Source organism: Anser cygnoides, chromosome 18 (genome assembly GCF_040182565.1).
Source record: "Anser cygnoides isolate HZ-2024a breed goose chromosome 18, Taihu_goose_T2T_genome, whole genome shotgun sequence".
Lineage (NCBI taxonomy): Eukaryota > Metazoa > Chordata > Aves > Anseriformes > Anatidae > Anser > Anser cygnoides.
Window position 1 is genome coordinate 12,406,865 of NC_089890.1, and position 16,383 is coordinate 12,423,247.

At 43.9% G+C, this 16,383-nt stretch overlaps 1 protein-coding gene across 3 annotated transcripts in view; it reads right to left on the reverse strand.

The window, feature by feature from the left end:
- The window catches only part of MNT (MAX network transcriptional repressor), an 80,170-nt gene that overhangs the window by 48,883 nt on the left and 14,904 nt on the right, over positions 1-16,383 (reverse strand). For all 3 annotated transcript variants that reach the window (XM_066979517.1, XM_066979516.1, XM_066979515.1), the window contains one exon: positions 8,459-8,610. In XM_066979517.1, coding sequence (XP_066835618.1) covers positions 8,459-8,600 — 142 coding nt within the window. In that variant the 5' untranslated portion in view covers positions 8,601-8,610. The remainder of the gene's footprint in view (positions 1-8,458; positions 8,611-16,383) is intronic.

The following is a 16,383-nucleotide window of genomic DNA, read 5'->3' on the forward strand; positions in this document are numbered from 1 at the left end:
AGTCCTTTTAGTTTTGACGTTAGAACATACATAACATATTCTAATCGGATACTTGGCAACTGAAAAAATCATGCAAAATGCAACAATGCTTTCTATTTCTTTCTGCAAATGAAGGTCAATAAAATCTACAGAAACCAGATAGGAGGTATACACTCAAATTACCAAGCAAGTTTGCAAACTGTCTCTTTCGGTTTCTTTCCAAAAACTCGGGCACGGTTCATGCTAAATCTGGGCAAACACTACAAGAACCAGTCCAGGGGAAATGAGGAAGAATCTCAAGTTTCAAGCTGTTTGGCTTAGCCTGGGAGGGCTGAAGAGAAACAACATGGATTATGATGGGTAGGACCTGGGTAGAAAATACTTCATTTGGATCTGAAATGGGGAGGATTTGTTGCGCAGGCACCCCGACATCAGATGTCAGTGGATACCACAGACAGTTTTACAGAATCACAGAATCACAGAATTGTAGGGGTTGGAAGGGACCTCAAGAGATCATCGGGTCCAGCCTGAAGGGTTGGTTCACAATAACTCCATAAACTGCCAAAAAAAGAAATAGCCGTTTGCACGGCAGAGGACTCACCGCTGCTGACAGCAGGGTGGGTAAAGCACTAATTTTACATCGCCACAGCATCAACTGTGACACAGGCAGTGGCTGAATGTTGGCAAAGGAGCAGCTGCATCAGATCTGCTTCAGATTCAGAGCATCTGAAAAAAAGTCCTGCTGAGATGGACAACTGCATGCATGTGGGCAAGGCAGATGACAGCTCGTGTGGGAAATACAGGCCCACAGAGCGCTCGCTAAAGGCTGAGGACTGCAAGGGGTGTGAGCCCCGCACTCTCTGCAGGTCTGATGGGAAAGACAAGGATGCAGATGAACTGCTGAAGACTTCATTTTCTTTAGGACGAGAGATGGACACAAGTACAGTGCAGGACAGTGACCTTTTGGCTCTTCATCTTGTCAGAAATAATAAAAGAACAGACCACCAAAACTGACACGGCACAACAGAAGACAGACAGAACAAATGGAAAAATAGTAAGTGAGACTAAAAGTACGTTACTGACTTGCTACAGCTGCTCTCTGGAGCCAGGCAGGTTTATACACCAATGCAGACGAGGAGATCCTTAGATTTATTTTCCAAAATGCAAATCTGAAAGAAGGAATTACATTGCGTGACGTGACAAATGAGCGCGTGGCTGGATGCGTCAGCTTCTAGCTGCACAAGGTGTTTTGGTTTTAAAAGGGCGGGTGAGATTGTAAAATTATGCCGTATCATTTGCTGTGTCCTTAACTATGATCCCTACAGCACTGTCAACGGATAGCAAATGTAGGCTTGTCGGAGGCTATTACGGGATAATCACCTCTCCAAATGTGAATATCTACAGGCATTAGGGAGCATAATTCCCCACGGAAGTTATTCGTCTATGAGGCTGCATCCTCACAGCAGCCAAGCTGCCACAGGAGGTAAAAGCTACACAAGCGGTCCTCTGGAAAGAAGCCTTAGGGAGAGGGAAGGGAAAGGCAGCAGTTCTAGACTAAAAGGAAACTAGGTACAGCAGAAGGTCAGAAGACACTGACAAAATCTTAGCTGATTTTTGGAGACACAAGAAAAACAAAATAAGATCTGTGTTAATTTTTCTGCAGATTTTTGTTTGTCACGTGTGCTATGTGGACTGTTAGTATTTCGATTTGTTAGTGTTCTCCTTTACTAGGATTTCAAAGAAAACAGTGAGGTAGAGGCTGCACAGTTTTGAAATGTTATGAGTGTACTTAATACCTATTATTAAAGATTTAGAAGGCAGGGACTAACAACAGTGCCTAAGCAAACAGACTGTGCAGCTCTCACTGCCAAAAGCAGTATCAGGCACTTGGTTTGCATCTGGAGCGTACGACAAGGGGCCCAGAGCCAGCCAGACAATGTTTCTGTGCAGATTCAGCAAGCCAAGAACATGTGGGACATGAGGTCTAGACTGCACACAGCAGTTTAGAGAGCATCTGCTGGGAGAGAAGCTAATCCAGGATTATAACATATTGTTCAAACTGCACACGCTTTGAGAGCAACAGGACACACTTGTAGCAGGTGTTTTCCCGACGAAATTTCCTTTACACACATCCTAGTTGAAAATGCTCAATAGAAACAAGTGTGTGTGATGGACGATGAAAGAGAGCAGCGGAACTTCAGAAATGAAGTACAGTGGTGGTTTGATTCATCTGAAAATACTCGCATTTTTCTAGTGGTATTTCTTCATTTCCATGCAGAATGAATACACGCGGAACTGCTAGGCAGATTTAACCAGAGACTTAATTGATTCAAAATCAAGTTTGCTGATTTTGTATTTGCTGTTGTATTCTAGTTGCAAAGTAACAGTTTCTCACTGACCTCACATACAAGCAGCTCCTATGCTCCAGCTGGGAACACTTACTCTGGAATAGCTGTTCCTGCAGAAATTCATCCTTACACCCACCAGAAGCACAACCTATAAGCTCTTAAGATGTATGTTAGGTGACCAGAAGTATTCTGCACGATAGTAATCTTATGCCAATGGTTCTGTAGGGATTATTAGCTAAATTCACAGCATTCAAGTAGATCTAATGCCTACTAGAAAAATTTAGTCCTGAAGAGGGCAGTAAGAATTAGACTTGTCCACAGATGTCCACCACAAATGAAATTATTCATGATTATTAATACAAAAAAAGTCACTGGGTCATCAGTGCTCTTTTATAACAAAATATGAAATACTGAAAATAATAATTTGAACAAATATGCTACATGATTGAGGCAAACTACACTTTCCAGAGTTTGCTAGCCACCACCACATAATTGTTAACCTCTTGTACATAGCATAAATATTATAATGTACATTAGGATGAATTGCGTTGTATTGACTGATCCTGTGTTCGAATCAACCCCTATTCTTTCTGAGAGATAATTTACAAACTGAAGACTAACACTAAGCAGCTGCAAGCCAATGTCACAGACACTTTAATGTGGATTACAATAAATTTTGCTGTTAAGAGACAAAAAGTTATAAAAAATATAGTTAAAAAATCAACAGTTCAATAATTGTCTAAAGTATGGGTACAATGTCTGAAAATTCTGACTGCTGTATGGTCAAAGCCAGGTGGAGATATTTGTCAATACAGATCATGAACCTACAAACTGTGGTGCTGGATGGAGCTCCTCTGAAGTCAGCACAGAGCTCTGTAGCTGCAATGAATTGCAGCACCGAGGCCGTCAGTGAATTCTTGACCCTATGAAAAACCCACAAAGTTCTGACACTAATTATAGGTTTCACCCGTTATTTCCCTTGATATATGGTAAGTCTGCAAGATCCTAGTTTATTCATACCTGAAAAGAAAGGCCTAAGGGATTTTACACGATGGTTAACCTATGACCACTACATTAAGGCTTCAAAACAAATGTAACTCATTTGCTCGGAGATGACAGATTAATAAATTGTTCCACCTCATTATCCCTGTAATACCTGACGGCATGGCTTAGAGGGAGCCTAGCAAACGACACAGGCCAAAGGTCAGCACTCCTTTTTCAAAACCAAGATTATAAACCTTAATACAACTATAAATGATTCAGTGAATTTATAAAAGGACAGTAGGAGTACTAGTTTGGGTTCAGACAATACTCATCAGGGGAACGGCAAATCAGGAGGTAACGCGTGGCGCTAGGCGTAAGCAATGGGAGCTGGAATTGGTGCAGCTGTACGCGACACTTCGACCGGCCGAGGCGGGTGCTGCCAGCCGCCGCGTGCCAAGGCAGCTCCGTGACCCGCGCCCCTCGGCAGCAGACCGCGCGCTGGTGCTACCGGTAACCAGGAGAGGGTATCGCCTCCTGATCCCTTCGTGGGTTGGAACATCAGTATAAAATAACAGAGAGAACGGACAGCAGATCAGACACAGTCCTGCAGCTCCAAAGCCATGAATCAGGATGAAGACTCTCTTGAGTTAAGCTTTGAAATAATACCTCATTTTTAGCGGTTATGCTTTCGCGTTTTGTAATGTCCCTACAAATCTTTGAGCCTGTAGGGTCATATTTGCAAGCTTTTATCAACAACTGCAAAAACAAAAAGGATATTTAAACTAACAAAACTCTTGCCTGCAGGAGTTAAGGAAAAAGCAGAGACCATGAAAGCTGTGATGAAATCATGAGACCTGGAAGCCAGGAAATACAACTTAAAATATGAAAAGATGAGGCTAGCTACAAACACGCTGAGGTTTACATATTGATTAGTCTTGGAAGAGACACTCGCAAAAACAGAAGGGAATAGGGAAAAAGGCTGTGGCTCAAAAGAATTATTCTTTATGGTAACAGTCATGCATTTTCTGTGCAGGCATGTGTAAACTTTAACGGATAATGTGTAGAATAGAGCAGGGCAGGGAAAACTACATAAGTAAGCAAAATGCTGTTTTTTTGGAATTACTTCTATATATGTGGAAATAGGTGAGGATTGGCTAAACTGTAGAGTGGACCATTTTGAAATGATTGTAAAGACAGCTGAGTGCAACAATTTGAATAGCACGCAGGCAGACCACAGACTGTCATGCCAGTATTATGCATGGAACTAAAAAAAAGCTTTTTGTTTCCAGATTCACAAATGAAAATCATCCAAACTATCAGGTCAAGAACCTCTGGTGTGCCAGGCCTGACAAGTAGCATGAAATAACCTTAAACCAGCCAGAAGCAGTGAGTGAGGAATTCCCCTTGTGAAGGGAAACTGTACTGGGGCCTGATGGTAGAGGTCTAGGATGCTCTGGTGGGTATAAAGAGAAGGGGAGAAGAGAGAGTTCATTTACATCCAAAAACAAAATAAAATACTGAAAAGCCACTGCCAGCATATAAATCAAAGCTGTTCCTCTTCAGGTTTAATGCAGACAGACATCCGTAAACTCAGGGCCAAGAAGCTGAGACAGCTTTTAAATGACCTTGCTCTCCTGCAAAGTCCGAAGGAGCTCAGATACAGAGAACCTGCTCTTTGCTTTCAGGCTTCTTTGCGGATTGGTTAACGTTGCAAGGGTGGCTGCAACAACCCGTTACCAGGTCATACTCTATTTTGCTGCTAGGAAATACACGAGCTAGATAAATAAAGTTACTGGAAATAAAGATGCCATGAAGAAATAAACATGTTATGTTCTGTTTGGCAGTAAATAACACTTGTTATCAAAACACCTGGCAATTTTAAATTTTGTTATTTGTATCTTTCTCGAATAAAATACTGAATATTTTAAGCAGAAGGAACTGCTCTGGAGAAAGAACTGTAGTAGAAAAGGAACACGATAACAATCAACCTCAGTCATGCTAGAGATTAATTCATGATGCCACTTGCACTGAAAAATTACTCGTATTTCACCTCCCTTTTTCCAAAGGTCTTCTTCCTCTGAAAAGGAATGTTACTTTTGCTGTTCAATTACGTTTAACCATTCAGTCAGATTGAGCTATATATAAACGTATGGACTCTTGTTTCAGATTCCCTTACTCAGCTTTTACTTCGTGAAGAGAAGAGCTGTGTTCCAAGGTCACAACGGATTAATCTTGACCTGTGAACCTTGAAAGTGTAAAGTCTTAATCTAAATGTATTACTCTACAGAGAGTAAAGTGAAATGTACTCTGTATCCATGACAAATAATGAACTGAATTTTTCTGACTTTACTCCTTAGTTGTTAATTAAGCACTTAACTACAAGATCTGTTAACTCTTCAGTGCTCTTTGGATAAATTATGTGTCTATAAATAGAATGGAAACGTTTGGCCCTTTGAGCAGGTGCGATGGAGGTATCTCCTCCTCAGGTATTTTGCAAGATATTTTTTGCTGAGCCTTGAGGATGCTCACAGTAGAACTGCCAAGGGCATGCTTTAGCCTTGTGAAGAGTATAGCATTTACAAATATACATGTTTAAGGCTCCCAATACTGTTCTGCCAATATTTTTATGCTACTGGTACTATGAAAAAAATATTTATATTTCTGGTTATATTTTTTAGAAATTAAGGCACAAGACAGAGAGGCAAGTGAAATAGAGTTATTTTAGATTTTTTTTTCTAAATGGGTACTGTCATCATGAAATCATATGTACAGCAAATAAAGGAAAAAAAAAAAAAAAGCATGACTTACATCACCAGGCACCCTTCAGTTAACCAGAAGACATTTAAGTCAAAACAGATTTACCAGGTGCTTCTTGTAACCGTAACCAACGCAAACATTTACGGTCGTGACAATGCAATTAGTTGTGCTAAACAGACGCTGTGAAATCATTTTCAGAATACATTAGGACAGTCCTACATGGGTGTTTTCAGCAAGTAGGTACCTTATTTCCTGCAGATCTGAGGCCCGACACCAGTGGAAATGTAATAAATCTATTTTTATCTCTCATCATTCATTCTGAAGCACTGACAGGCACATTAGGCACTCCTGTCTAAAATTAGTTCTGTTCGTGCTGGAAGCAACCATTTATTCTACCACACAATTTGCACGCTTAATATGGGAAGGCTTCTTCTGGGAGACGTTGCACTGGTTGCGCGAGGTTTCTCTGCAATACCCCGACTAGTTCCTGGAACGTTCTGCTATTATAACCAGCATCCTAGAGCCTTGTGAGTGGTACATTGTTAAAGCTCCTGTTAACCTGCAGATCGCCGTGGGAATCAGAGTGGCAGACCAGCTCTCAGGTAACTAAGCAGTAAGATAAAAGGACGGTTGGTTTAGGAAGTGCCAAGCTTTGACCCCACGATTGCAATTTGAAAGCAGAAGGGTGCCACAGTCATCACAAACGAGCCACAGCTTCTTCACCAGCAGCACAGCCCCTGCAGTGGCAGCTCCAGCTGCTCCCTGCTCGGCCCTGGCCAGCCAGCTCCGCAGCGAGCACACGCTCCGGTCAGACGCCTTGCGAGCACAGAGGAGCCCTGGCCCTGCCCGTGACACGGCACTACCAGGTCTGCACCTCACGTTTGCAGTTCCCAATTTAAGGCCGTGGAGGACCCCGGGGGCATGCCGCCGCCTCCCACGCCGCACCAAGCTCCCCTCCGGCTGGCACGGCGCACGCCGACCTTCCCTCCCGCGGAGGGGGTCACCCTCCCTGCACACCCCAAACACCCAGTGCCGCCACTGCAACAGGAGCAGGCAATGAGCATCTGCGGTGTAATTAATTCCACGCTCAAATTAACTGACTCTTAATAAATAGATATAGTAAAATGAGCCATAAGTTAAGAGATGAACGATTTCCAGTCTCAGTTGCTGACTTCACCAGAACTAGGCTGATCAAACCCAACAAGCATTTGACACAAACCTCCCTCCATTCAGCCTGGAGGAGAGAAGGATCCGGGGACACCTCACTGCAGCCTTTCAATACTTCAAGGATGCTTATAAAAACGATGGAGGGGGACTCTTCACTCAGGTAGATAATGACAGGACAAGGGGGAATGGTCTTAAACTAAAAGAGGATAGGTTTAGATCAGACATTAGGAAGAAATTCTTCACTCAGAGGGTGGTGAGGCATTGGAATAGGTTGCCCAGAGAAGCTGTGGATGCCCCATCCCTGGAGGTGTTCAAGGCCAGACTGGATGGGGCCTTGGCCAACCTGATCTAGCAGGTGGCATCCCTGCCTATGGCAGGGGGGTTGGAACTAGGTGATCTTTAAGGTCCCTTCCAACCCAAGCCATTCTATGATTCCATTTTCTGCTCTTAAGACTTAGCCTCTGTTACAAATGTCTGTCTAGCAACAGAGGGCTCCACCGGCACCCAAAGTGTCCTTAGTGAGACTCATTTAGAAAAACAAAATAAGATTTTAAACGAGGTGTCAATTTGTGTCGAAAGCTGTCCATCACCATAGGAGAATATGAAGCAATTCTTCTTCTAGACACTGTGTGATTTCCCTGCCATCATCCTGGGAGAACAAGTGCAAAGTTGGCAAGTTTGTGCCAGTCACAAGTCTACAATAGTTAGCATATTATATACATTTGCTACAAATTCCACCTGATCTAAACCAACATAACATCATCATTTTTGGATCTTCCATTTGATATGACTGTTACTATTCCTGTGGTTGGGTTGATCAACCACTGGATGTCACTATTAGTCTAAATATATAAACCCAAATAGCATTTGTTTGGCATTAGAAAATTTTTAAGGACAAGGTGAATCTGAGCACAATAAATAACGATAATATTTAAAGATGCTGAAAGCATTTGCTGAAGTCTCTCGTTTGTTTCAACTATATGGTATAAGAATGCCTGATTTAATATTCTTTTTTTCATTTTTTGGCGATTCCTGTACAAATCTGACAGCAACTCACATGTTCTCAATTTCACTGCTCTCCTGACAGCAACTTCGTGTCCTGTGCCATGTGCTAATTTCTGTGGAGAACCAGCATCAGAATCCAGCATCCTGCAAAATGTTCCTCCACTAGCACCAGCTATGTTGCTGGCTTTTCCTAGGGATAAAAAGTACCTTCTTCATACCTCTGGCATAGCTCGCTGTCTCCCTCCCATGGACAGTGCAGACAACAGATGCCTTCAAGTCTTCAACCCCAAATTTGATTCTGACTGATGAAAATGTGTCCAAAGTCACAGCTACACAAAATGTGCCAAATTCAGGAGCCATCCAGATACACCTGTGAATTAGGAGGGAGAAAGGGAATCTTTTATTCTGCTTCTTCTAATATCTTCAAGTGCCAAATTAGAGGAAACTAAGCTAAACTAATGTTCTTTGTAGGGTTAAAAACCAGATGATCTGGTTCTCCAGAGGGTGAGAAAAGTTGCACAGGCAAAGTAGAATGAGACAGAATAAGTATTAAATCATTGAACAAGGTGCAAGGCAATGGAGAATCCGAGCCAAGGAGCATAAGAAAGAAATGAAAATGGAAAATACAGAAAATAATAATACTAATAACCCAACTCTACCCGTTAGATTATATGAATCTTACTTTCATAAAGCTTCATTTTAACAAGGTCCTAACTATACTGCAGGGAGAGGCAGCTTCAGGCAGTACAAAGCAGAGACCTGAAATGGCAGCCCTGAATCCCTTCCCGCACACTGACACGGTAGCTGTCTTGGGGCAAAAACTGACTGGAATTCATTTTGCCTAGGGTGGAAATCTGCTGTAAGGAAATACTGAAACATTAGGTATGGATGTTCAGGACCAAAACAAAACAAAACAAAATCTCTCTTGAATGTCCCACCAAAGGCAATAAAACACCTGGTGAGAAAATCCCATATTAAAAAAATCTAGACAAAGCTTTTCAACATATAAATTTAAAATTGTTTTTGGAAATGAAGATAAACATTAGAAAACAACTTTGAAATTGAAAACACCAGTCTGATTCTCACTAGCCATTAAAACTAAAAAACAAGGAAAAAAATGGTGGGAACTGCTTTTAAGTCAGTGGTACACAACTAGAATAAATAAGATGAAGATCACGTCCCTTTCCTGACAGTCTGTACTTCTGTGCAATTATTTCCTACTGTAAAAGTAATAGCGTGAGTTTCCAACACTTCTTCAACCTAAAATACAAAACCAGATAATTATCCAAGTGACTTATATGAAACCATTTCTTCGGAAGCTCTTTATCTCAGAGAACAAGATCCTCTGAGAGCAGCTCTCATAAAAGGGACTCCAGGCCAGGGCAGGAGACCACTGCAAGGTCACCTTTCAGACGTCATTGTGCTGATGTACTGGGCTTACACCCGCCGCAGCCGGTGTGCTGCCCTTCAATTTGCTCTGCTGTGAACGGCCTGATTGCAGCTCCGTGCTCCTCAGGCTCCAGGAAAGACTGAGCATCAAACGGATCTCGCAGCAGCTCAGAGCAGATCGATTACGGCTCTGCTTAGCCAGATGTGCACAGCACAGCCCTGACGCCCAAGTGAGCTGACTTTGGCTGCGCTTTATGGTCACTGAGGCAGAACAAGAGGAGGTCTCATAATACCAACACATCATCAAAGAGGAGAAGAAAAGGTATTTGAAACAATTTTCTTAAAAAGGATGACCGATTTGTTTTACAATTCTTTTGAAATAATTATTTAATATAATTAGATTGCTCTGAACCAACGCTGTAATTTTAACACACGTATAATCACTGCAAATGACATTAAGAGCTTGTCTACAGGCAAATTGCATTGCTCTAATCATAATGGGATAGTTGAAGCTGAGCAAATCCCCAAGTCCAGGTATGGTGGACAGAAAGGAAGGGAAGTTACACCAGAAAGCCTAAAACATATCGGGTTTACCCTGACGTAGCTATTTCATATCTAACCAAAACAACTGGGCTTGTGCAGAAGCAAGGTATACACAGCCCAGACCACAAAACTACCATGGAAGCAGTGCTGAAATTTTGCTACACTTAAGCTTGAAAGAGAATCTGAGCAAGCGCCGTTCACGTTGCCACTTAACGGTGCCTTCCTGCAGGTTGCACAGGGACTGGGGAGCGGGAGACTGGGACACGGGGAGGCTTTGCAGCGCCAGGACCACCACCCTCCTGCAGCCGGGGCGCCGAGGGGTGCCTGTGCCGAGCACAGGGCAGCTGGCCTGCAGGGCCCTGCAGGAGCTTCCCCAGCACACAGCGGCGCTTGTGCAGCTCATGGCAACACAAAGGCTTCGCGTGACAATTAGATGCCTGCCCTTTAGCTAAACCTGCAGCAAAGGGTGCACGTGAACTGGTCAAGAAAAAGAGAAATTACAGGACACAAGCACTTCTTGGAATCAAAACCCCGCGGTTAGCCCCGGATTACCACGTGGTGGGAATTTGAGCTTGCTTCACCCCATCGCCGCTCGCTGGTGCTTAAGTCACGCAGGGGACTCGCAGGCATGGCGGAGCTGCGCGAGCCCTGGTACCAGCAGGTGTGTTGGAAACGCAGCGGCGAGTTTCAGAGCAGAACACCTGGGAACTCCCCATTCTGCAGACACTGTCCCCAGATCAGAGGAAACAGATTTTTTAAAAAATAACTACAGAGAAAGCCATTACAAACACTTCTGTCCACTGGAGTTCATGGCAAAATTCACAATTCAGTGGAAAGAGAAGTGAGTTCGGATCAGATAACTACCTGCACCAGGTCCCGTCTCAAAAGCTGAAACTAGAAATGAGAATGACTGACCTAAATACTCAGAAATTACTTAGTGACTATTAATGCATCTATTTTTGAGTGGTTAACTACAGACTTCTCAAAGAAACTTGATCACCAGAGATGAAACTTTAACAAGAGGGCACTTTTTAATGTATTTCAATCCGAGGCATACAGAACCACTAATCACTGCAGTGAAAAATTAGGTCAGAGTTATCCCCATCTTCCCCAAAGTGCTGTAAAACCACATTTAAGTGTATATATATTTAAATTAATATATACTCAGACATAATTTTTTACTCTACATAGCAGAGATGGCAAAGCATAGTAAATGCTGAATCCACTTTGCACGGTACTCACCAAAGAACAAAAGTAAGAACACCAACCACAGGGCACTTTCCGCTAAGTCCACTTTCATCCCTGTTCTCAATAGATGAAGAATCTATACTAATTAGCGATCCCCAAAAACCTCCACAATTCCTAATGCACTAGGCAGCGACGGGATATTTTTTGCCTATTAGTTAATGAGTATCAGATGCAATACAGATGTAAATATACACATCTAGATGTTATTTATGGTTGCACAGATCTGTAAATAACCTAACAGAGGTAAGTAAAGGTATACTATTTTTCACCAATATTTCCAAACTGCTTTATTGTATTTCTCCCATATGTTCCTATGTAAAATCTTAAATTAAGAAAATTTAAGCACAGCGTGCCTTTAGTGGACTACATTTTCAGTAAGTGTCACTCAGCAGGTAGTAAAGCACGGCTATTTGTGCTGGCTGGGAGCGTAGCCCTAGATTCTCTGTAAGCATTGTCTGTGCTTTCGTATTTCTTAAGAAGCAGCCTGTTGAGGTTCCATTTTCAAATGTTTTTCATCAATAACGCCTAAAGGTGGCACGCTCACTAAACAATCTTGCTAGAAACAATACAAGACATAAAAGACATTAGATTATGCAGTCCATGTCTCCAAATGCAGCAAAAATAAATGCAAAATGCTTTGGGGTTTGTCACTTGCAGTATGCAACAGCTTTTCCTTTTGCTTTGCCTGATGCTTTGCCAGATTTCTTCAGAAAAAAACCTGCATACTAGGAAGAACGGGAAGCGCTTGTCTGGAGGTTACACCGTGGGAGCTGGGAAGCAGCAGGCTGGCGTCCCTCTCCTGACTTGCCCTGACCCTTACTGGGCCCTTCCTGCCTTCTTCTGCCCATCTACCGGCGTGGGCATCCCAGCTCCTGCGCTGTGCAACCCTTACAGCGCTACTACACAGCGTTATTATCTAATGCTAATGCTAGAAACAAATGAAGGACCCCAAATGGACTGGGACTTCCAGTGATGTGTGACGTAGCTGAAGACAGAGTTGAAATTCTTAAATTATATAATTGTTCAAATTCAAGTAATAGGACCCAGAGTAACAGCTGTTTTCCACACCAAATTTGTAATATTTTTCCCAAATTCAATCTCTTCCTCACAATTCAGAACTACCCAGAGGGAATTTCTCCTGCCCTTCCTTGCTCCAAAAAATTTACTTCTCATCCTTCAGCAATTCTGAGCTGCACAGTTTTTCTTTTCTTTTTTTTTTTTTTTCCCCTATTTATCTTCCCCATTCCCTGCTTACCCTGTTAGCAGCAGTACTCCCACATACCTTTGTCTTTTTCATCTTTGCCTCTCCTTCCCCTCTTTTTTTTTTTTCTTTTTTCCTTTCTCCTCTCTCCTGATGAATTCTCTACTTAACCCGCTGGGACAGGCCTTACAGTTGACTCCAGTCATGCAGCTCAGCGCAGAGCTGAATGAAGATAAGGGCTTTGGACTGCAAGGTCCTCAGCGTGAGAGTGCGCTTGTGTGTATCAAGTGCTGGGTACCTCTGTACATTACTCGTATATGGAAGTGTATGCCGGGAGGCTGCCTAGGCCCAGGTGTGCTGGGGGAAAGCAGTCACTCGTATTTCCCACTTAAGTACTACTAAGATTATGAGGAATATTTTTTCATTTCAGGAGTGCTGCAAAAATCATTTATTTGATGCTACCAAAGTATTCTGAAGCCAAGAGGAGCTATGCAGAAGATACTATTTTAAATAATAGTTTCCTAATTCCTTGTATGAATTCTAGCTAGGCTAGAAGAAGATCTTGAAGCAAAACCATCTAGACAACTTTTATTTTCTTTTGGTGAGGAATTACTCATTGCAGTTCTACTACACAAGTCCATAACGTTGCCACTGAGCTGCCAGCTCCTCAGGGCAAGATTTAAATCAAATCCTCTTCTGCTTTTTTTTATTATTATTTATTAAATCAGGAAACTATTTATATTCATTTCAGGCTTTGTAATCTTCTCCAATCCACTGTTAAAAAATAACAAACAAAGAAAAGAATACCCAAAGCTGAATGTTGACTCTAAAACCCCTTTTCCAGCCTCCTATTTAATCAGCCTTGTGGCATACTGGAAAATAGATCATTTAGTTCCACATCATTATTATGGGAATAAAAAAATCTTACAGTCAGGCTTAAAGCACCTAAATACCTAAAGCCACATTCTAATCTGTAAAGCACATGGGTGTAAAACAGGCAGGCAATTTTTCATTTCCTTGGGGCACCATTGTTTATGGTGACTGGCAAGGGCTTTCTGTATTTCATCAGGCCCTTTATGAGCACACTGCCAGGCACGTAAAGCTGCACCCGCTGCATTAGTGATCGTATGTGCAGTGGTACATCTACCCCAGCAGAAAATGGAAATGTGGCTGCCGAGGGGGGCAGTGGAAGGACTGACTGAAGGAAATCTGAAATCACTGGCTACTGTTTAGAAATACACAGGACATAACATGACGTACACTGAAATTAACATGAATTTGGTTGTGCTGCCAGTGAAAGCCACTGCAATTGAAGTAAATTGTTAGTTTTACCCTTAAAAAGTCTTGTAAAACACTCCCTTTGCCTAACCAGGAGATAGTCACCTGTCTGCTGTCAGGGTTTCTAACCATCAGAGAACAGAGGGTGAGGAGAGGCCCCTACAACACAGAGAAGGCTCCCATCTTCTTGTCATAAACAGCAAACCAACCAACCAACCAACCTCTACAGTGTTACAGACGTTTAGGAACCGGATTATATGACACCCCTGATGGCACCTGGCTGGGCTCAGTTACAGGCAGTGCGTTCCAATTGTATGTTCCCTCAGCAGCTTTGCCAGTGGCATCTGAGAATGTGAGATTGTTGATAAAAAAAAAGCCTCAAAGTACATTAATGACAAAGTGATAATATCTTTGAACTCATTTGGGTTTGTTTCTTTCACATGCTGTTCATCAACACTCTAAAATCAAAATAAACAAATGTAAATACTCCCTAGCTGAACAATGCTGACAATGCTGGCAAAAAACATCAACAGAGATTGAAGACAATTAAAACGGCAAAAAAATCTCTGGGGAAGGACCTATCTTAGATATTTTGTTTTGAAATACGTAAAGCTGACCATTCTTTTCTTCGCCTTCCCTCCTCTCCCCCCCCTCTGGGCACTGTCTTCATCCGTGCATACCACTGCATTCATTGACTGCCCTTAGGAAGGTTACAGAAAAACACCTTCTGATGGCAGCGTCCTAAAAGCAGCCACATTAAAATACAAGAAGAAGGCACAGAGTCCTGATCCCTGTATATTTCACAAATATTTGAAGAAAAGACAAAGGCATTTCTAGACCTAGCCAGCAAAAAAAAGCTTGTTATTTTGTTTTTCAAAATAAATAAATGTCAGGGACTAAAATTGCCCGGCTTATTCTGTGCACCACGCAGAGATTACGGCTGTCCCTAGCTCTGCTGGGGGAGCTGCACGAGCCCACAGCGGGCAGGGGCAGGAGCGGTGTGCACCCCCGGGCGCCCCGCAGGTGGGTGGCAGGGGCAGCAGCACCAGGCAGCGCTACCAAGCCCTGAACTGGGAGTCTGCATCCTGGCACCGACAAGCAGAAACTCGACCTGATAAAGCCTTTCTTTCGCCGAGCTCCCTCGCACTGAAAGAACATTTCCCTTCCTGCACAGGGCCAGGCAGACATGGGGGCGAGACGGGCAGCGGGTGTCGGGAGGCGAGCGGGGTGCCCGCGTCTTTGCTCTTTGCGGGCAGCATCTGCGAAACGCTGCCCACACTTCGCAAGCCGCAGGTAGTTATGGCAGCCACCGGCTGATCACACGGCGCTGTGTCGTACAGAGGCGGGCTGGCGGTGTGCTGACTGCGGAGCGGCAACACGAGAGGCTGATTTAAAAACACAGACACGTAAGCAAGGCAGAAACCCCACCTCCACGTGATTGCCTGAGAGGGATCAAACGGGTGGAAATGCCACAGATAGACACACTCCTCCCCGCATAATTGTTGCTACCACAGCTGTGGTGGGGAGAGGGGGAGGAGAGCGGATGATGCAAGGAGCTTGGCATCGCACTCAGCAGGCGCACGGCTGCTCGCTTTCCAAAGAGGCGAGGCGGCCGGCCTGGGCGCGGGCCTGGGAGCAGGCCTGGGCGCTGGGCCTGGGTGCTGGGCCTGGGTGCTGGGCCTGGGAGCAGGCCTGGGCGCTGGGCTTGGGTGCTGGGCCTGGGCGCTGGGCCTGGGAGCAGGCCTGGGCGCTGGGCCTGGGTGCTGGGCCTGGGCGCTGGGCCTGGGAGCAGGCCTGGGCGCTGGGCTTGGGTGCTGGGCCTGGGAGCAGGCCTGGGCGCTGGGCCTGGGTGCTGGGCCTGGGAGCAGGCCTGGGTGCTGGGCCGGCCTCTGCTCTTCCTCTAGAAGCTCCCAGCCTCGGCAGCCCGCCTGCGCCCACTGCGTCCAGCCGCTGCATGATTTACGCCAGCAATACCGGTTCCCAGTCACTTATTTTCAGAGCTCATTAAAAAGGGTAATTAAATGGTTGTAGCATCCCCAGCCTTAACCCTTTTTAGTAGATGAAGTGGATAATTAGGCATTGTTAGCTCCGTTTTGCATCTATGGAAACTGGTGAGAGAGGCTAATGCAAGGTCACGGGGCTACTCTGAGTCAACTCCGGACAATAATACACCAGTTACTAACTCTTTCACCCAAAAATGTTGGGATGTTTTTGTTAATTCCAAGGAGTTATACATCAAAACTGCTATTCCTGTATTATCACTGAGAAATCTCATACATAGTGGTAATTGCATGATCTGAATCAAGTCTTTGAGAGCTGGAAATGAACACTCGCCTTTATTTTTCATCTGCCAGGTGAGATAACCACCTACTCTCTATAGGAGCTGGTATTTCTGTGTGATGTAACCAACTCTTCTTACACCCCTACTCTTGTGCCAATACACAAGGAAGCAGTCAGATGTGACAAATCTGATACCTGCCCTGT